The sequence below is a fragment of the Rhineura floridana genome, chromosome 2 (assembly GCF_030035675.1).
Source record: "Rhineura floridana isolate rRhiFlo1 chromosome 2, rRhiFlo1.hap2, whole genome shotgun sequence".
NCBI classification, from domain to species: Eukaryota; Metazoa; Chordata; class Lepidosauria; order Squamata; family Rhineuridae; genus Rhineura; species Rhineura floridana.
In genome coordinates, this window is record NC_084481.1 from 105,913,388 (window position 1) to 105,935,703 (window position 22,316).

Sequence of the window (22,316 nt, forward strand, 5' to 3'; positions counted from 1 at the left end):
ATTTTTTTTATTTTCTACACTGCCATGATGCATCAGATGCGCTTGTTTGTTTATAATGGAGGAGAAAGACAGCAACATTGTTGACTAACCTTAACAATAAATCATTCCTAATTTAAACATATAGATTAATCTAGGCAGTCCATACATCCAAATAGGTATCTAAAAGAGAATGATTATTATAAGCCATGCATTCAAATGTAGAAAAGGCAGTGAGAGCTTCAGACCATTGATTAGTGGATGGTGGGTGTTTATCTTTGCAGCCTTGCAATGTAAGTCTCTTTGCAACCATACTGCAGGATCTACTGTTGTTGTTGTTCTGTTAGATGCATTCTTTTTACGATGAATGGAGACAGGGTAATTTGGTGGGGATGGTGGGGAAAACCCATGGACAAATATGAGGATCTATTTTACTGTTCTCTCTCTCTCATTTTTTTCTCTTTCCTCTGATCCCTGTGGCTTCTCATCTCTTCCTCTGCTCCATTTTCCTCTGCTGTCTCCCAGATCACTCCCATTTCCCTCCTCTCTTGGTTGCTCTGCTGCCAATCTGAGACTGGAAAAGCAGAAGATCACACTTTGAAACTTCTTCCTTCAGCTCTACATACTTTTTTTTGGTGGGGGAGAGGGAAGTATCCACCTCTGCCACATAATTGCAAGGAGGGGGGGCTCAGAGGTTTTGTGGGCACCATGGGAAATCCACAAGGGTGCCGTGGTGGTGATAATAGATTTAGGTTATTGGATTGCTCACTGCACCTGGGTATTGTTTTAAGTGTGCATCTACACTAAAGGAACCTGAGGCTGTATTTTTGTTTGATGTTGAGAATTCCATGTTAAGAGATTTCAATTCCCCACCCTTCAGCTCCTAGGATATCTGGGACGAAGGGAAGCCATAATCATTATCCATATTTAGATCTTTAATGTTAGAGGTGTCCTAAGGGGCTAGCCATATGTTATTTGTAAGTGCATCTAACAGAGGCCCAAAACCATTGTGAAAGGAAGAAGACTTTGGGGAGGAGGGGTATTTTGAACAGAGAAGGGAGAATCAGAAGAAGGAATGCTGCTCTCCTTCAATACCCACCATTTATCTGCTCCAAATTGTCTTCCCAAGCAACAAGGGAGAGGAGAGCAGGTTGGAGGAAGCTGAGAAATGATGGAGGGAAAAGGGTTATGCATGCAGTCTTTCTTTGCTGATCCTCTGCTCAAAACACTCCCTCCTAAAGCTGTTTTTCCTTTTTTTTAAAAAAGGCATCAGGGCTCCATCACATATGTTTGCCTGTAATGTGTAGTTAGCTCCAGTGTATCTGACTGTAAACACACTGCATTAATCCATGCAGTTAAAATCATTTTTATTAATTTTGACAACTATATTATTATGCATAATTTTCTCCTTTTCTTAACGCAATAAATAAATATCATACATGTGCTGAAGGAGCTGTAACAACCAATACCTCTCAATATAGTTAACACAGAGAACTCTATGTTGACTTACATACCTAAAAGTGGAGGTAAAGTTTTTGAGGAACATGAATATAAACTGGAAGATTGGCTGCTTGTGTCACTGTCTTTCCTCATGATTCCTTTGCTACGGCTATTCAGTATTTTGCTACTTTGTAAAGAATCAATAGAAAAGTGTCTTGTGTACCTGAACAGAAAAAAACAGATTGACTCAAATGAAATTCATCCTGCTAAAGAGTAGGAATAAGCATCAGCTCTTGCAACTAACACTCAGTGGCGTACCTAGCATATTTGACACCCGGAGCGGATCATTTTTAAACACCCCCCTCCTCTTAATACTCCCCTCCCACCAAGACCCTCTGCAATTTTGAAGTGGTCCTTGGGGGGAAAGGTTTGGGAACCCCTGCGCTAGATTTCCCCCCCATGAACTACAAACAGACATGTTTAAAAGTGGAAACATTTGACTCCTCTCTACTGACATTCCCACAGTAACAACTTCAATGTGATTCCTGCTGCTGACCTCAAAACTGTCTTGGTATTTATTTAACAAGCTCCCATCCCACTTAAACCATGCGGGGGGGTATTTTATTTGCTTATATGATGGCATCACTGTGCCTAGTGCTTTACAGGGTACAACAACAGAGGTCCCTGCCCCCAGGAGCTTCCAATCTAAAACTTCCACGGGGGCGGGGGAAGCAGAAGGTGGCCCGCGAAGGGTTACTTACAGCAGGGCATGGGAACTTGCAGGGGGGGAGATTGGCAAACCGTGAAGAGCGAAAGCACTCTGCACTCGCTCAGCCTCAGAGGCACCTCTTTCAAACAGGAGGGCGCTCACCGGCGTTGTTGATGAGAAGAAGCCACGGAGGGCCTGCCCGGCCTGGAGCATGCGCTGCAGCTCCTCATCCGAGGCCAGGTCAGCAGGCAGGCCCTGCACATTCAGCGCTGGCCAGGTGGTGTGCAGCTCACCCAGGGCGCCGTCCGAGTGCACCACCAGCCACAGGGCCAAGCCGGGTGCCAGCTGTGGGGCCAACAGGCACGCCAGGCTCCGGCCCAAGCCCCACGAGGTGCCCATCACGATGCACATGGCTTGGCCCAGGCCACCACCGCCAGGCTCGGCCTTCATAGCTGCATGTCCAGCTTCATAATGAACACTCCATCTTGCACCCCCTTATTGACTGCACGCGGAGCAGGCCGCCCCCCCTCCCCCTTGGTACACCACTGAACACACTTTACTGAGCTAGATCAAGTTGAAAGTGTTGCAGGGCTGCTGCAGACTTTTCACATTAATGGCTTTAGGTGCTGAAAGTGGTCTGCCTGATCTACTTTATATTTTGGAAAGTTCGTTGTTTGCTGTTTGGATAGCTCTTAAGATATTGTAACTAAATTTTTCATAATGGTTCCTGAGATCAAGGAGCAGATTTTCATCTGTGTTTAGACACAATTGGACACCATTTTGAATCAAGATAGCAGAATAAACCTTTCAAAACTTCACTGATTTTTTGGTTTCTTAGAATTCCTGACCACACTGGGTACAAGGCTGGTAGTAGGCAATATATTAAAAGCTAATAGTAACATTAGCATTTGTACCATAATTTCATGTGCTCAAAGCAATTACTACATTATTCCCAGCAATCCTTATCACAGTTCAGTAAGGTATTACTATGCCCATGTTACAGATGGAAGGTGGGAGAGATTAATAGTAGTTTGTCTAAGGCCACCTAATGACCTCTGTAGATGAAATGAGATTTGAACTGAAGACTTCCTGGCTCACGCCTCACATACTTAGTTGCTTTACCAGATCTCACTGCTGGAGCACAGGGACAAAAACATCTGTGTTGGGATGCCAAGATTCAAAATGCTTGATTCCTCTTGCTTTGCATGGACCCAAGAGATTTAGAGGGCACTTGGTCTATTTGCCATAACTGTTAAATGTGTGAGCATTGTTTTTTCAAATAAGAGTCTCTGAGCCATAGCTACTTTACAACACCTCTCTGGGCACCAAATAATACAAAACTTAACTTTTAAGCTTAGATGACTTTTACATGCACCAAGAACAGTACTAGATCTCTGTAGTCTGTGCACCAGGCCCTTCCACAGATCCATTCCACTTCTCAGCCACCTTCCTGTGCCATCTGTTCTTGTGCTCACCTTGGACAGTGGGACTGAAACTTTGGTGATAGTCATGCAAGTTATATAGTTTCATCCAATATTAGTCATACTAAGAGTAGACCCATTGAAATTAATAGACATAAGTAACTAGGTCCATTAATTTAAATGGATCTACTTTGAGAATAACTAACGTTAGATACAACCCTAAGTTTGCCCCAATTTCTTTGAAGGCCCCTTTGCATTGCCACAACAGAAATAGAAAGACAACTAAAAATATCCTGCAGTCACAGGATGAGCTTTGTTATCATCACATGTCTGCACAGTGCAGACATGGGACCCTGTGTTCCAAAAACCACTGCTGGCATCTAAATATTTATGACCATAACTCTCAGAGTGCATGGGTTCATGATGGAACTTGATATTAGCAGTGTGATAGAAATGGCATAGTTCGCACTTAGCGCTAAACCATTATTTGTTTTAAGCTACGAACAATGAGTTGACCCACAGATGATGAAACCATGGCTTGTTTCTCCAATTATTGTTTTATTTTTCAGCTACCCTTCCCTCATGCCTTTCTAGTTTAATGAGCTTCTAGGGTGGGATAATCAAACAAAACGTAAGGTGCTTGGCTCACATGTAACAAGAAGCCATAGTTAAAGAAACCTAAGATGTGTAAGTCAAAAGCAAATAATGGCTTCAGTTGTGGTTTGTTCAGAGCTTGGAAGATTACTTTTAAAAAGTAATAAATTACAGTTACAGTTACATGGTCCCAAAAAGTAGTAATTACCGTTACAATTACAATTGCTCTGAAAGTAACTGATTACTTTACTTTTCCTCCAAAGTAATCACTACAATTACATTTCAGTTACTTTTTTAAAAAAATGCCTACAAGGTGCTGGCCTTGGCTGCTGCACATTTAAGTAGCCTAAAACAACATTAAAAATAAACAGGTAGTAGAATAATTATTTTTATTCATAAGATAGCAATGGTGGTCTCTCTGCTGAAAAGGGTGGTGGGGAGGGAGGCTGAGGCCACTAATCAGATCTTTGCACCCCAAACCAAGTGCAACCCCCCCACTCAGCCAGTCAGCATAATCTCTCTCACTTAACCATCTCCCAGACCCTGCCTTGCCACCAACTAAGGGACACTCACGCAAGCAAACATTTTCCCCTGAGATGCAAAAAGGTTAAAATACTGCAAATGCAGCACAGTAGGCAGAGAGGGTGGTGGAGGCCACTTTGTGTGCCAAGTGCAAACACAGTATTCTCTCTCTCTCTCTCTCTCTCTCACACACACACACACACACACACACACACACGTCATCTTTCACCTCCACAGTTCTTTATCTCCATTCCTGCTGCCTCCTTCTCCTCCTTTATCCATGTTTTTGACCTCTGGATCCTTTTTCCCTCCACTCCATTCTTCACCACCACTATCCATTTTTTAAAATAATTGTTTTCTCCACTCCACCTCATCTCACTCTCCGCCTCCTCCCTCGTCTCCTCCTACCCATCCACAGAGCATGAGGAAAGAGCGACAGAAGCCCAGTTTGAGGCACATGATTTTCATCCACAAATCAGAGGAGCAGAAGACTTCCCCTGCTCCCCCTCCCCAAGTAATGCCCAAAAGTAATTCTGGAAATGTTACAATTACTCCACAAAAGTAGTAAAATTACTCCTAGTTCTATTGCAATCAAAATGTAAAGGAATTACCCACTCGTTACTCAAAAAAATAATGAATTACAAGTAATTCGTTACTTGTAACTAGTTACTTCCAAGCTCTGGGTTTGTTTGTAGTAAGCAAACCATAGTTACGCTGCTCAGTATTGGTTATATATAGCACTAAGCCATGATTTAATAAAGCATAGTTTGTTGATATGTGAGAATCACTGCATGACACTGACTGTACTCCATTCCTTCCTCTTATTTTTCATTAGAACACTCCATATTAAATCTGTACCTTCTCTTTACCAAGATGCCTGAAAGGCTAGCCACATCTTTGCTGCGATTGCGTTGGAACAAAGCTACGTCAGGCCTTGAGGGCAAGGACTCAAAAGTTTCCTCATCTTCATTGAGTGGAAACTTGTCCACTGAAAGGTCCACGTTGTCATTGTAGGCCTCTGCAGCTGCCGTTAATTGATGAGAAGTTCTGTATTGTGACATAGTCTCAGAAGATGAAAGTGAAAGGAAAATACAGTGATTCACCAGACCACTCCATTCATGTAGCACTGCCTTTCTGCCAGTGCCCTCATGGTAGTTTACAATTTGAAATATCAGTGCATGACAAAACAGTAAGAATTCCTCTCAGGACCTCTTCAGAAGTGGATGGCAGGCCTTTCCTCTTGCACCTTCCCCTCAGGCCATACAGGTCTTTTAGCATGTTCTTCATTCCTAAGAGCCCTACAGGATAGCAGCAGCAGATTGGGAAATTGCAATGTAGGGGCACATACTCGGGGGTTTCCAGGCAGTCTTCCATCCAGGCACTGGTCAGACCCAGGCTTGCTTAATTTATTTATTTGTAGAACTTTCTATACCACCAACATTTTTAAAAAATCATGGCAGTCAACAACATAAAATCAACAATAAAACTGCATTAATAAAACAATTACAGAATACATCATAAATCAATAGATCAGATAAGTGCATCAACATAGCTGGACTGCTTGAATCACCATAGCCATCAGATCATGTACTGGGATCTGTTTCCTCTCCACTGCCCTTAAAAGTATCCAACTGATTATAACAAAATGGCTTACTTATACAGCCATGAGAGTGACAGCATGGATTTTTTGCATTCTGCAATGTTAAATTGAAAATTACCCCCATGCCATGCTGATGCTTCCCATAAGCTCATTTGAAAATAAAACCTTACAAAACCTATAGTCCTGCACTCAGAAATGCTGTCTTAACAACCCTCTCAATTTTCATGGCGATACACAAAACAGTCAGTGAGAATCAAGAGTTCAAAGTGTGAAAAGAAAGAGGAAAAAACCAGACCCCTTTTGGACTTTTTTCTGTCAGAGTTCTCGTAAGTTGTTGAAATTAATTAAAAATCAGCCATGTTCACAGAGTACCTGTAATCCTATTAATGACTTTGCCCCATACTCTGACCTTTGTCTTCTGCAGTTTAAAAGTTTAAAAAATGCCTGGCTGATTTTTAATTAATTTAAGAAATTTAGCATTGAACTCAATGATAAGCCCAGGCTTGCTCAGTAAGAACCAACTGTCAGTGTTCTAAAAGCCAGACTCACCACTGCTGGGCTTGGCTAATCAGGGGCCACACCCACGCCAGACCTTGATTCCACTTTAAACAGTCATGGCTTCCAAAGAATCCTGGGAAATGTAGTTTGTGAAGGGTGCTGAGAGTTGTTAGGAGACTCCTATTCCCTTGGCAGAACTTCAGCGGCCAGAGTGGTTTAACAGTCAGCCCCTCTTCCCAGAGAATTCTGGTGATTGTAACTCTGTGAGGGGAATAGGGTGTCTGCTAACAACTCTCAGCACCCTTCACAAACTACACTTCCCAGGATTCTTTGGGGGAAGCCATGACTGTTTAAAGTGGAATAAATATCTGGTGTGGATGTGGCCAGGGACAGCTTTGGTTTAGATTTGGGTGGGAGAGTAGATGTGTCTTCTATAGAATACAAAGGTGGAGGAAACCCCCCCAAATAATAATACTGTTCCCAATGTTTTCCTTTTGGAAAGGAAAGGGGCTTTCCCTCTGCCCAGTGCCCACCTACCCAATCTCCTCCCCTCCCTCTCCCAGATCAGTTTCACCTATCCTAAACATGATTGCACAGGAGTAAATCCCACTGAACTCAATTATCAAACCTGCTCTCCTCCTTCCTCCTATCCCCTCCCCTCCTTCCACCTACCCCCCCCCCGTGGTCAGTTTCACCTATCCTCAGCATGATTGCATGGGAGTAAATCCCACTGAACTCAATAAGCATGCAAATGTTCAAACCTGCCCTCCTCTTCCCTTCCCTCTCCCACCTGCTCATCTCCCCTCTCCTTCCCTCTGCCTTCCTTTTCCCCTCCCTCTTCCTCTCCTGTAGCCAGTTTCACCCATCTTAAGCATGATTGCAAGCGAGTAAATCCCATTGAACTCAATAAGCATGCAAATGATCAATCCATTCTCAGCAAACTTGCACAGGATTCCATTTCTTACCTCCCGGATTAAAAAACAGAGAAATTCACTAATAGGCAAAAAAAAATTTTTTTTTTAATTGCTGTTAGGAGTGTATCTATAGCCCACAGATATTTCTATCAAACTTTAAAAAGCAGGGAAATTGCGCAGCTACAGTGAATACACCAAGGGAGCAGGAGACCTGGCCTCTCCTCTGAGATATTGTCCTGCCCTACAAATTTGTCAAAATGCAAACACAATTTGGGTTGGTCTTTCACAGTCCAATCCACTTCCTGTGTAGCTTGGATGAATTTGTTAACGTGTGCCTCTGAGCACATGATGAGTGTTGGCAACACCTGCAATCAGTACAGCATCTCTAAAGATGGAGAATTATATTTTTGTATGTTTGTTGGTGTTCTTCTTGCTTTGCTTCTTTCCTCTATTACTAATCTACAGAGAATCTAACCTAGAAAATTTTATTTCTCTCATTATTCATGGATAGTGAACATGGTGTGTGCATGGTGTGTGCATAGTCAACATCTGGAGGGCATCACATTGGCTACCCTTGCCTTAGAATTATAAACCCTGGTGTACTCTTCAGCATCTTCCCCTTTTTATTTTTTAAAAAATAAACTTATAACACACTGTTCATTCCTTCCCCTCCAAACTATAGAACAAACCAATTCACCTGGCCACTGGAGTCACAGAGGATGGTCGTGCATTCTGGGCCTGTTTTGAAAAAATTCTGCAGGCCTGATGGCATGTTTGAAGGTCGCTCATGAGCAAGGTTGGCCCCTGCAGCCCACACCTATAAAATACAGTGCGAATAAGACATCACATCTATGTATTACCTGTAGTTCACTTTTATTATCCAGAGCCTTACATCTTCATCTGCAGCTGTAACCTGGTGTTCTTGTTGAGTCTGGACATGCAAACCTCATGGGGAGAAAAGCTTTCTGGGGAGACAATTTGGAGCAAGGGAATGGCAGGCTGGGAAAGGGTTTACCCTCCCATTCTCACCACCCTTCTTCTCCATTAGAATATAGCTACAAATATTTGCATTAACAATATAGCTGGTCCTCAGTATCTTATGCCACATTACATTGGTTTACTGCAGGGGTGGGGAACTGTTGGCCCTCCAGATGTTGCTGAACTACAGCTCTCATCAGCCCTGGCCATTGGCCATGTTTACTGAGGCTGATGGGAATTGTAGTTCAGCAACATCTGGAGGGCCAGAAGTTCCTCACCTGTTTTACTGGGATACTTTACAGACTCCTCCCTGCCAGACTTCTAGAGCCTGACCTGGCAGCTAGGAACCAATATGGGCATGAGTGATGGTGAACATGTACATACTATATTCACATACATAGAGAAAGATACTCTCCGTTTTGCAAGTCAACAGAGTTTACATCACACTGAGGATTAGGAATCAGGGAGGGTCCTTGTTGCTTACAGTGATGTGGTGCTGTGCAGGCAGAATTGTGCCATTCGGGAAACGGTAGATAGACACAGGGTACCCTCTAACCCACTGCTGGATGATGTAGCCACTTAGATCTACTTCCTTGTTCAACAAAGTATTGAAGACTCGGACAAATTTGCCCTTACGATGTACACTGACAATCCTTAGAGGTCCTGAGCCAGCATGGCATCTGGGAGAAGAAGGGGTGAAGAGGAGAAAACAGTTGAGTTAGATATGGCTAATTTAGAAATGCTTTGGTATGAACTACCCTATTTATGGGCTTGTGATTGAAGTAGAACTGTGATTCTCAAGGCGTAAGACAGATGCATAATGTAAGGTAAGAGGCATGGGGAAAGGCTTCACAGAAACATTCAAGGGGACAGGATAGAGAATCAAACCTTTTCTGGATTTCCAGGTCCCCTTGAGGGGAGCATTGAAATCAGGTGATGAGTTAGAAGTCTGTTGTGGGAAGTACAGGCAGCTGAGAAGAGAACAAGGCTGCATGTGGACCAACTTGGTCATCTTTAACTCTCGTACTTAGCACCCAGGATAAGGATAAGGAAAAATGGAGGCCTGAAAGAGAGTAGCAGCAGCAGCTTAGTCAGAGGTGAATTTGCGGAATTATAAATGAATACTTTGAGTAGACCAGGGATCACCAACCTTTTGGGGCTCATGGGTACATTGGCAAACTGATGAAACTGTCAAGGGCACCACATGCTCATTGCAACCAAGCACGCATTGCAATCTATTCTATTGGCAACAATCGAATGTTTTTTTCAGGCCTAATTTTAGCAGAGGAGTCCCCATGGGAGCCAGAGAATGTCTTTGCATGTGCAGGTGTGCCTGCAGGCACTGCACTGGGGACCCCTGGGGTAGATTCTATTAGGGTGTGTGCAATGCGGAGATAAGGTGAGGTAAGAGAGATCATGTATGTATGAAGTATAGTTTCTTAGGGTGACTACAGAAATACACATATTTACCTCTATCAGAAATATTTTTATTATACTTCTGGTATTATTAAACATGTTTCATATGCAAATTGGCCATCTGCAATTTCCTAGTAAATACTAGGTCTATGGAGGAGGAGCAGAGAGGCTTAAAAAGAAGCTGTGTCATAACTGAACAGGCAAAATATCACATCCCGTCAGACATTGTATTCACTCTGCTTCCATTAGATATTCTAGGAGGATGGTAAAGGAAATATAAAATAAGAAGCCAAGTGGAGAGTTAAGAACAAAATAGGTATGAGGGAAGCACATAAGAAGGTGCACATAAATTTAGCTGTGGATGTGAGAGAGAAGGGGTGTCCTGGGAAAGTCACTCTGTCTGAGGTGAAGTGATCCCAACAGCTATTTCTTAAATAATGAGGTTTGTGGGGTAAATATGTAAAGGGGTTGTCTGCAAGATGTTGGCTCCTTGTGCATGGAATCATGGGTTCAGCAGATGTTTGCAAACTTCACAAGACAGCAAGTGGTTGCAGCAGACCTACTGCCTTGTGAACGTAATGTGCTGCTGCGGGTGCTGGCAGCTGTCAACTGTATAGCCAGCTGCCTGATGCTTTTAAGCACAAAGCTCACTGCATAGAGTTAAAAACCCAACTGGTTTCCAGCTTTGCTTCTTAGGGTCTTTATCATTTATTATCTGGCAGCTCCTGACCCACCAGACACCTGCCTAACAGAATGGGGGAAGATGCTTCAGGGATGGTCCTGAAGGTCCTGCCTGACGGCCAATCACTGAGAGCCTCCTTTGTGTTGGTCGGTGATGGGCAGGCATGTAGGCTCAAAGCATTATCTCAGGGAAAGAGCACCACACAAAAAAGAGGGGGAAACTGAGGAATGATGCAGAGCCTCAAATAGCAGCCAAAAGTGGGACAGCAGGCTGAAAAGATGAGGATAGGCTGCTTGTTCTGCACTGTCTCCAAGTGTCCCATGCGAAGTTTCCAAATAAAGTTTCAAAAGTCTATGAGAATTTAACCAGACAATAAAGGTCTTTCCTCCCTTCTCTGAAAAAGGCACTTCTGAAGGCAGAACTACTATTGGACTATGAGAGGAAGGGGTGGTGCCTAGACATAGCCTTCTGTAGACACCTGGACACTGGTACACCCAGTAGTGGCCAGCAGTGTGGCATTGCTTACCTAGCTTTCTAGTGCAGGGGTTGCTGCCAGCAACTGAGAGGAAGAGGGGCTAGGCAGTGGGGAGGTCAGCATGGTGCAGGCGCAGCAGTGGAGACAATCCAATGTTCCCACCACAGTACCTACACTGCACCTATCTCCGCCACCAGCATGCCCCTCTCCTTCTCCGTTCCCAGCAGCGACCTCTGCATTTGGAAGCCAGGTAAGCTACACTACTACCGGATACAGTCTTTTACTGGCTAAGCAGAGAATCCCAGGCACGGTGGAGTAGTGTACAGACCATCCAGGAAGAAGGCATAATGTTTGATTCAAAATGGAAAATAGAAGAAAGCATGCAGCAGTCTCCTCCTGTCTGGTGAAACTCTAAGAGAAAGACTTACCACTCTTCTCCTGAGTCACAGAGAAATCATAGCAAATACTCACTCCAAAAGTTGAGCTCTTCAGGCACTCACCTTCTGCGTTCTTCTGTGAAGGGGCAGGACATAAAGCGGGTGTGTGTTTCTTCATCTGAGAGCCGTCCAAGAGTAAGACCAGACTGTGCAAGGCTCCAAGGATCCAGGGAACGAACTTTGGAAAGGTGAAACATAATATACCCATATGCTGTACAACCACTGATAAAAACTTCCAGGGAAAAACACTGTGGCTGGAAGTCAGATGTTATGCCATGATGGTATTAGCTGCTTTAGAAAGTCCCGTGTGCCCTGAGGGATGCAGAAGAGAAGCCCAGGCCAGGGAGCACAGACCACTGACTCGTGAACTATCAGTTGGCCTGAGAGAATTATCTTGTTCTCCATTTTGCACCATTTATTTTAGCATTTTAAAATGGTCAACTGCCTCAGGTGCCTTGGCAGAAAAGTGGTGTATAAATGCAATAATAAATAAATATATTATAAATATAAGTTCAGTGTATTTATAGGTGGTGTTTTTTGATAACTTATGAATATTTTAGTATTTTTTAAAAGACTGTTGCCTCTGTGTCGTCTGTATACTAACATGCCACTTTGAGAATTTATGTAATTGAAAAGTAGACAATAAATTGCCTCAGTTGATCAGTCAATCAGCCAATTAATATTACTGCTCAGCCATTGGCTGAGCTGCTGCGTTATGGAATGTTAAAATAGTCTAAATGCTTAGAAAGAATAGGCCAGCACTAGACTGTCAGTAGTCATATTGGGCTGTTGCAGCAAAATCAACAAAGCCTTCTAGGCCCTTAAAGACTAACACATTGAGTTAATTCTTTATTTATGGGGGATCAATAAATTGTTTTAAAAACCTAACAAACTGCTAATGGCAGAAGCTTTTGTGGATACTTAATGCAATTCTCAATGTGTTAAAGGTGCTACAAGACAGGTTCATAACCAGAAGGAAGAAGGGGCAGAGGAGACTGCCAAGGAAGGTGTGGGGCTAGCTGTATAAGCATTAGGGCTTCTAGGTGACCATACTTTTGCAACTCTGCAGAGGGCTGGAGCAAGAAAATTTTGTGTATTAGCAGCAACAGGCAAGGGAACTTTGGAGGCAATTCAGTGATTGTTATGGACTAGAAAGCCATGAGGTCAGAGAAGGCAGCTGCACTTCACATACTGATTTGAAGAAATAATCAGCCAGGCTTGTAATAGTTTTCTGTTTCAGTGCCAAAAGGGAAAGTTGCATATTCTAGCCTAACTCTGTGCTTAGACAAACTGGGTGGCACCTTAAATGCCTTAGCGGAGGTTCAGATGTTTTATTTATTCTTTTCCCCTCCAGAAAAATCTCAACACATGGCACGAATGTTTTATTTTACTGCGGGGAAGTCACCCAGGAGCATGGGCAACAAACAATACAGTCTTGTATATGCCTACAGAAGTAAGTCCCATGAAGTTCAATGACACTTACTCCCAAGTAAGTACGTCCAGGATTGAAGAAGTGTTTAACTGAACTGCCTTCATTTGTTTCCTTCTGCTAGTGGTGTGAATTTCTTTGTTAGAAGAAAAGGGATAGAACAAAGGGGAGAAGGAAAATCCAGCTTGTTGAGATCTAGCAACCCAAGATTTCATCCTATCTGGAAGTTCCCTGATATGATGAAACTAGGAGGTTATATGGTATCATCTGTTTATACAATGTAGGCTTGTCTCAATTGGACCAGGGTGAAAAATGCCAGCCTATTCCTCCAATCTATCTGCTCAGTCAGAGCTTCACACCTTTTGCTAATTACCAGTGGAAGGGAACCAATGGGATAATGGTCTATACTTCTATAGACTTTCCCCTTTACTAAGGTCCCTCTCTTGCAAGGTGGGGAAATATTTCATGCCTCTCTCTGCATTTTTATTTTGTTTATTTGTTACATTTATATCCCACCTTTCCTCCCAGAAGGAGCCCAGTGCCTGCTGCTGGATACAGAGCAAGAGTAAGTAAGCCTCATCTCACAAGCCATCTCCTGTTGGCATTTCTATCACAGGACATGGCTGCACGGCTCTTATAGTGCATCAGTGCAGTGCACTGAAACAGCACACTTGATTAATTTCAACACCAACACATGGCGTGCTTCAGTCCATGGTCGTCTCCTGTACATTCACATGACTGAAGGGAACTGCAAGCATGAGGTGTGTACAGTTACCTTCAGTATGCAGGTGATCCGGGAAGGAAGATTTCCCACGCCGTCAGTTGTGCCCTAAAAATAGGCCTTGGCTGAGGCTCAGATTAAGACTTGACTATTGCACTGGAACTGCACTTTAGACCCATCCAGATGCCCTTTTTATTGTGTATTCATGATTATTTGTGCTTGTGATGGGGGATGGCATCAGGCGGTTATAGGCCATCCTGCTTTCAAAATTGTTTCCACCTGCAAAAATTTCAGGGCTGACATACCACATTGTTTCTAATGAATGTATGCCCCGTAGCTTCCTACTGAAGTCCTGTAACTTTTTATACCACAAATGTTCTAGGTTGTTTTTGTCCTAATTTTGTTGTGCTAAAGTGCTCTCAAGTCAGCAATAATTCAGTAACAGTGGGGAAGCATTGCAGAACAACTAATAAAGCAGAATGATATGTGGATGGTCCAGTATAAATCCACCACTAATATATGAATACATCCAAAACAGATTCATAGGGTCGCCATAAGTCGTAATCGACTTGAAGGCATATAACAACAAACAACCCCACGCCAAAAAACCAGTTTGGAGGGGTCCATTGTAGATTACAATGTAGATTACATTGAAGTTCTGTGTGTGTGCATGCGTGCGCTTGGGGTTTTGTGTGCGCGTGCATGCGTGCTTGAGGTTTTGTGTGTGAGCATGCGCATGCACTTGGGGTTCTGTGTGTGTGTGCATGTGCATACTTAGGGTTCTCTCTGTGTGTGCATGCTTGAAGTTCTGTGTGAGCATGTGCATGCACTTGGGGTTCTGTGCATGTGTGTGCACTTGGGGTAATCTGTATGTGTGTGTGTGCACGCACACACTTGGGGTTCTGTGTGTGTGTGCTTGATGTTCTCTCTCTGTGTGTGCGTGCTCTTGGGGTTCTGTTTGTGTGTGCGTGCATGCACTTGGGGTCTGTGTGTCTGTGTCTATGCATTGAACGTATGACTTTCTGATCAACTAGCCAATGCCAGACTCTTTTTAAAGAGGAAGAATTTGAACTTACATTTTCCCACTTGGGTTTTCTCCAGTGATGATGGCAAACTGTAGGAAGAAGATTCTATCATTTTGGTCTCATGCACTGAAGTGAGATCCGATTTCTGAGAGGTGAAGACAACCAATGATGATTGTTCAGAAGTTGAACTAGAAGGGGATAAAAGTTTGATGTTGATCCAGTAGGAGCAGTGCGATATCCTGTCCGCATGTAATCAGGTGGAGCGGGAGCCTTGGTGCAAAGTCCATAACCTATTTACCTGTTTTGTTTTTGCAAAAAAAAAAGTCATGCAGACTTTGTGCTCTAGCTCTGGAGCTTTCATCAAAAAGAAACACATTAACATAGCATTAGGACTACTGCAAGAGGAAAGGGTGTGTTCTGCTTTACAAGGGGCACCCCTACATGGCAGTTTATCATGCATGCAAATATTCCACAGCATCCACATGACATCTTCTTCATGAAAATACCATTCTATATCTCCCTCTGACCCCACCATTTAAGTTGGATTTACCATTTGGTGGTGGTGAGGATTTTCCACAGAAATCATAAAGCTGGAGGTTACCAGAATATGAGCACCAAACTAGATGTGACATTTTGGTGTATAGCTTGCTCTTACATAGCTTTTTTTTTTTTTTTAAATAGTCAGTGTGCCCCAACCCAGCTGAATCAAGATCATGGTGTGGGAGAGAAGGAAGCTTTAACCCTTTGCCCGTCATGGTCCTGATTGGAACTGGACCTTCCCATGCCAGTTCACGTATGTATACACACACACACACACACATATCGATGTGCTAGGACTCCACCCAATTCAGATTTGGTACCCAATTTTCCATTAAGTCACTTAGATTTTTATATATGGTTTTCTGTGGCTATTTTTGAAAATAGGTTTTTTTTAAAAAACTGAGTCTAAAATATTTATTATTTCCTTTAATTTATTGCTATACCCTTTCAAAATATCAATATATCCTTTTAAAATACTTATATTAATATCAATATTTTTTCTGAGGAAAAAATGGATTAGTAAAAGCAGCAGCTTGTGGACAAAGAACAAACTCAAATCGATACCAGCCTGTTGGGTCAACTGAATGCTTTTGAACCGGCACTGGCTTCTCTACGTGTGTGTGTGTGTGTGTGCACATGCATTCATTTCTAGGCTCAGTTTAAGATGATTATGGTGGTATTTAAAGCCCAAAAGAACTTAGGTCCCAAATATCAGAGACCCCACCTCCTTCCCTACAGACCCCTTCAGGTGTTATGATCATCCAAGAGGGCCTTCTTGGTAGTTCTGCTACCCTCAGAAGTTCAGGGGATGGTGGCCTGGAAGAGGGCTTTCTCTGTGGTAGCTCCAAAGTTGCGGAATTCCCTCCCCACAGAGGTGTGTCTTGTACCTGTTGGTCAGTGAAGCATGCTGTGAGACTCACAGACAGGGTTTTTAGCAGAGAGAGTGAAACCTGAAGCAGAAGGGTTAAGCTGGAAGAACAGACCGCCAGGTTTGCCAAGGTCAGCAGCTGGCTGGGAAGTAGATAAGGGACATCTTGCTGAGACTCAGTGTGGGGGAAGGCGTTTCGTTAGAGAGAACTGTGTCTAATGTCTTTGCCTAGTAAAAGACTCTTACAAGAAACTTGCCTGGCCTGGCTCATTTACTGTTCTATGCGACCCTTGGATTTCTTCCTTGTATGATCTCTATCCGCACACGCCAACAGGGGTTATGGGCCCAGCTTATCATACAAGGTAACGGGTTCGAGAGCCGTTGACGTGGCGTTGTTGCTGAGAGAAACGAAAGTGCAAGAAAGAGGCAAGTAAGAGTGGGCAACATGGCTGTAAACCTGTTATCCGGGATGCCGATGGAGAGACTGAATGCTGTAAACTACTCCAGCTGGAAATGGAGAATGAGAGCAGTTCTGATTAAAGAGGAGTTGAATGTTGTCGTAGAAAACCCCCCCTCCGGCAGCTCCTTCAGCAGCGTGGTTGAAGAAAGACGAGAAAGCGAAGGCTTTTATTACTCTGGGGCTGTCTGATTCTCAACTGTTGCTGGTGAGTAATGAGCCGACAGCTAATCAGATGTGGGAGAAGCTAAGAGCCGCTCATGTGCAGCAAACTGCAGGGAGCAGGCTGTGCTTAGCACGGAAACTTTATCAGATGCGTTTTACAGATGAAGTGACTATGGCAGAGCATCTGGCTGAATTTCGGAGATTAAATGCTGAGCTGCAAGATAGAGGAGTGCATCATAGTGACATTCAGATGGTCTATATCCTGTTATCTTCATTTGATCAAAAATGGGACGTAATGGTCTCGAGTCTGGAAACTTTACCTGACGGAAATCTAAATTTGGACTTTGTAGAACAGAAACTTCAACAAGAGTGGACTAGAAGACAAGAGAATAAGAAAACAGAGTTAAAAGAGACTGTGGCTGTACAACAACAACATCAAAGAAACAGGCAAGAGAATAAAATATGTTATTTTTGTGGGTCCTGTGGACATATACAGAGACATTGTTTAAAGAAGAGAAATAACAGGGACTTTGGAAGTCAGAGAACAAGCGTGAACTTTGTTACTAAGGAGGACAATAAACTCATTAACTCTAAGTGGCTTCTCGACAGTGGAGCGTCTAATTGCCTGATCACAGACTCTAGTTTATTTTACACTTCAAAGCCGATACAGGAGAAGATTTATCTGGCTGACGGATCGACTCAAGACGCGATTGCAAGAGGCACACTCAGGTTATGTACTTTGGGAACTATATTAACAGATGTATTATTGGTTTCTGGTTTAAAATATAACATTCTATCAGTGAGAAAATTGGCTCAAATAGGTTGCAAAATTACATTTGAAGGGGATAGATGTTATGTGAGAAAAGATGGTGAAATATGTATGCAAGGGAAATTACAGAACCAAATGTTTATGGTTGAGAGCAAGCTGGATAAACCCACGTGTGCCTGGATAGGAGTAAATAAAAATAAACATGACAATTGTTTACATGAATGGCACAGAAAATTAGCACACGGACATTATGAGAAAGTACAAAACACCCCAAAACATAGTCAAGATTTGAAATTAACACATTGTGAGCATGTGGATGAATGTGAGGTATGTTATAAAACAAAAATGACTGTAACTCCGGTAAATAAGAGCTGTGCAAGCACGACCACTGAACCCTATCAGCTCATACATGTGGATTTGGCTGGACCTTTTCAGTGCTCAAAAGGTGGAGCAAGGTTTTATTTAGTGATTGTGGATGATTTCTCCAGATTTACACATGTATTCTTATTGAAAAAGAAAAGTGAAGCAGAAGAGAAATTAAAGGCATTTATACAGAGAACAGAGACACAATATGGGGTTGTTATCAAGAATATCGGATCAGATAGAGGTGGAGAATTTACCAGTAATTCATTTAAAACATATTTGGAAAAGAAGGGAATAATACAGAGTCTCACTGCTCCCTTCAGCCCATCCTCCAACGGAACTGCAGAGAGGAGGAACCGGTCATTGCAGGATTCAATGAGAGCCATGCTAGCAGATGCTGATATGAATAACACTTATTGGGGTGAATGTATTCTGTACACTACATACATTCAGAACCGCCTTATGCACAGAACAATAGGCATGTCTCCCTATGAGAAGTTGACTGGAAGAAAGCCCAGGGTGAAACACATAGAGCGTTTTGGGGCAAAATGCTGGGTACATGTTGCAAAACAGAAAAGGCATGGTAAATTAGGCTCAAGAGCTCAGGCAGGACGCGTTTTGGGATTTCAGAACTCATATTATAGAGTTTGGTTGCCTGAGAAACAACAATTAGTGTTAAGCAGAAGCATAAAGGTGATAGATAAACCTTGGAGAGACAGTCAAACAGTTATCCTTGAAGGTGCAAGTAAGCAGGAAGCAGCAGATGTTCCTTTTGGACAGCAAATTCCATTAAGAACTGCATTGACTGATCTTATTCACGGTGGCAAACGTACTGTAAAAAGACTGAGGAGTGAAGACATGGCAATGCAAGATACAGAAATGCCAAGTACAAGTGCAAATACAGGTGCAGGTCCAAGTAAAATTGAGAGTGAGGAAGAAATGGAAATAGATACTGTTAGGAGATCAGAAAGAAAAACGAAAGGACAACCACCTCAGAGATTCACATTTAATGTTACACATAAGAATAATGAAACAGATGAAATTCCAGTAGAATGGGAAAAAGAAGGGCCAATAGATAAAGAAACAATGGATCTCATGTGGAAGTATTGTGTTGAGGAATGAAATATAAATGTGTTATCAAATAAAAGTGAACAAAACATTGTGAAACTTGTGTGAATAAAGAAATAAAGAAACAAGAACTGAACTGAAAATGTAAATAGAAACTGTAAGGAAACAAACCATGTACTGATATGTATTGAAAAGTTAATATTGTAGAAATGTATTGTAGAACCATGAAGTTTTGTAATCTGTGAGTCTCAGGTGGGGGCTGTTGGTCAGTGAAGCATGCTGTGAGACTCTCAGACAGGGTTTTTAGCAGAGAGAGTGAAACCTGAAGCAGAAGGGTTAAGCTGGAAGAACAGACCGCCAGGTTTGCCAAGGTCAGCAGCTGGCTGGGAAGTAGATAAGGGACATCTTGCTGAGACTCAGTGTGGGGGAAGGCATTTCGTTAGAGAGAACTGTGTCTAATGTCTTTGCCTAGTAAAAGACTCTTACAAGAAACTTGCCTGGCCTGGCTCATTTACTGTTCTATGCGACCCTTGGATTTCTTCCTTGTATGATCTCTATCCGCACACGCCAACAGTACCTTCACTGTACAGTTTTCGGCAAATGCTGAAGGTGCACCTCTTTCCCCTGGCCTTTGGCACCTGAGACGTATGTTTTCAGAACCCACTATTTTTTGTGATGGTTCTCGCCGGCACAGAGTAACAGCACCTCTTCTTTTGTTGCCCATAGCAGCTATTTTGTGCTAGCACCCACAACACGTGTATCAAGATATGAGTACCAGCACCTCATTTTTTACCAAAAAAGCACTGATTATGATGATAGTAATACACCCATTATGACTAGTAGCCATTTATAGCCTTATCCTCCATGAATTTGTCTAATCTTCTGTTAAAGCCGTCCAAGTTGGTGGCCACCACAAAATGTTGTAGTAGTGCAAATTCCACAGTCTAGTTATATGCTGTGTGACTAATCACTTCCTTTCGTGTGTCCTGAATCTTTCAACATTCAGCTTCATTGGGAGAGCCCCGTCGAGTATAGTAAAAAGCACCGCTGCCCAAGACACACACTCTTTGTAGTCCTTTTTGGACTGCTCCTTTGATCTGCCTGCCAGGCTTCCTCATGTCACAGCCTCCTCCAAAGTCTGGGTTGTGCTTGGTCCTCATACCCTGGGTATTGTACATTCTGGGTATGCTAGAGCAGAGACAGCTTCTCTCTCCACCTCCAACCTTCACTTTAAGGTGGACAGAAACGGACAGCTTTAAAAATGGGGGCGGGAGGAAGTAGGTTTGGAAAAAAACATTGGTGGCTGCTACACCATTCTCCTCTTTCCACCCTTGCTATGTGTATAGCGGTCGCCTATAATTCAGACAGGGTGTACAGGCAGCTGGGTGGGTCAGCAATTTTTAGGGTGTAGCAGCTTCCTCTTCTTGTCAGAATCTTCCCACAGGGAACACAGGCAAGGACGCATCCCAGCATACCATGTCAAGCCGCAGGCAGGGTCACTTACCTGCAAACAGAACTACTTGTAAGCATTCCAACCTGCCCCTTCAAGCAACAGTCCTGTGGGGGACAATGTGGCTTGTAATGCCTGCTCCCCACTGAATTATGAAGTCACTCTTTAACAAAGTACGAGTTTCCCTATAGCAGTGGGGAACCTCCGGCTCAGAGGTCAAGTGTGGACCCCCAAGCCTGACTAACTGGCCCTCAGGACTCTCCCTAAGCCTCAGCCTCGCCTCAGCCATACTGCCTGCTGACCCTGCTTTGCATCCTCTTTGAGCATTTTGACTGGCTAGAATGTGAGTTGAACTGGCATAATGCTTCTTGCTTGCCTGGATGGAAGACAGAGAGGGGTATGCAAATGCGTGTCAAGAATCTAACCTACTACACAAAGGGAAAAATGTACATGATTTCCTCTGCCCACTTCTGCCTCTAACTCTGACTACCCCTCACATGTGGCCCCGGGAAATTTGCCCAGAATGCAGCCCTCTATTGGAAAAATATTCCCCTGCCCTATATCAGAAGATATATAGCCCATAACAGAGGACCAGCTGGGGTGAGGTGAGGGCTGTCTAAGCTGTTTTTAGTACATTTTCAGACCTATTCTGGTACCAACAGCTGAGAGAAGCTGGGTTTTTTTAACCATACTCCCCCCCCCACTGGTCCCTTCGGTCAGAAAGCCTGTGATTTGCAATTACCTTTCCTGTGAACTTCCCTCCATGTGTGCTTTAACAGCAGCTGTTTCTAATTTAGCGATTATGTCATCTTTTTCCTCTTCAGACAATACGGCACTTCCAAACTAAAATGGAGGAGTGGTGATGACACTGTTAAACACCAGGTAACGCAGGATAACAATAATTCTGTGAAGTAAAATCTATATTCTCTTCATGCAACGTGCTAAGCAAAAACAAGGGGCTTCTAGAAATATTACCATTATGTCTTGTATAGGCCTAGTAGAGTTTCTATTTAGGGCATTGCCTGCTCTTTTGGAAAAAAATGTTTTGGGTGTGTATGTGTGTGTGTACGCACGCACGCATGCACACATACACACAGATTCCATTGTACCATTTCTTTTACTAAATAGCGCTATTTTAATAAATAGTGAAATATTGACCCAGCACCAAACACTGAACAACAGACGGAATGAACAAAGATGAATGATAAAAAGAGATATAGAGGAGTGAAGCAAATAGGACAAGATCACTCCATTTTATATGTATTTTATACTCATTCTTCTCCTAAAATACATATTTTAATGCATTTCCTCCCGTGAAATACACATTTTTGAACCAAACCTGTACTGCAAAATTGAAAGCGGTCCACCATTTGATTGACAGCTGCATTCCAGTTAACATGTGGACTGAATTAATTTCCAGTCCCTACTCAACTCGATACCCACACCCAACTGCAGGAGCCAATCAGAGTCAGGGAGATGAATCTCTAGAGCAGGGATGGGAAACCTGTGGTCCTCCAGATAGAATCGGTCTCCAATTCCCTCCAGTGTGGCCAATAGTCAGAGATTATGCAAGTTGTAGTCCAATGACATCTGGAGAACTACAGGTTAACCACCTCTGCTCTAGGTGGTACAGCTTGACCTACGAAGTGGAGTGGCATCAAGAGACTTTACTGAGTTCTACGTGAGTGTTTAGGCAGAAATAGTTAGGCAAGGAGAGGATTCTGCAAAAGATGGGTCATAACCTGGGAGACAGCTGCTTCTGGAAAAGGTCTTTCCAACCATACTCTCAAGGGAGTATC

General features: G+C 43.1%; 1 protein-coding gene across 1 annotated transcript in view; it reads right to left on the bottom strand.

Moving 5' to 3' along the window:
* LMNTD2 (lamin tail domain containing 2) overlaps positions 1 to 22,316 on the bottom strand; it is a 92,731-nt gene that overhangs the window by 12,064 nt on the left and 58,351 nt on the right. The window contains exons 7-13 of the mRNA XM_061609994.1: positions 21,260 to 21,360; positions 14,889 to 15,025; positions 11,726 to 11,840; positions 9,137 to 9,332; positions 8,372 to 8,491; positions 5,521 to 5,726; positions 1,491 to 1,639 (exon numbers count right to left, since the gene is read on the bottom strand). Coding sequence (XP_061465978.1) covers positions 1,491 to 1,639; positions 5,521 to 5,726; positions 8,372 to 8,491; positions 9,137 to 9,332; positions 11,726 to 11,840; positions 14,889 to 15,025; positions 21,260 to 21,360 — 1,024 coding nt within the window. The remainder of the gene's footprint in view (positions 1 to 1,490; positions 1,640 to 5,520; positions 5,727 to 8,371; positions 8,492 to 9,136; positions 9,333 to 11,725; positions 11,841 to 14,888; positions 15,026 to 21,259; positions 21,361 to 22,316) is intronic.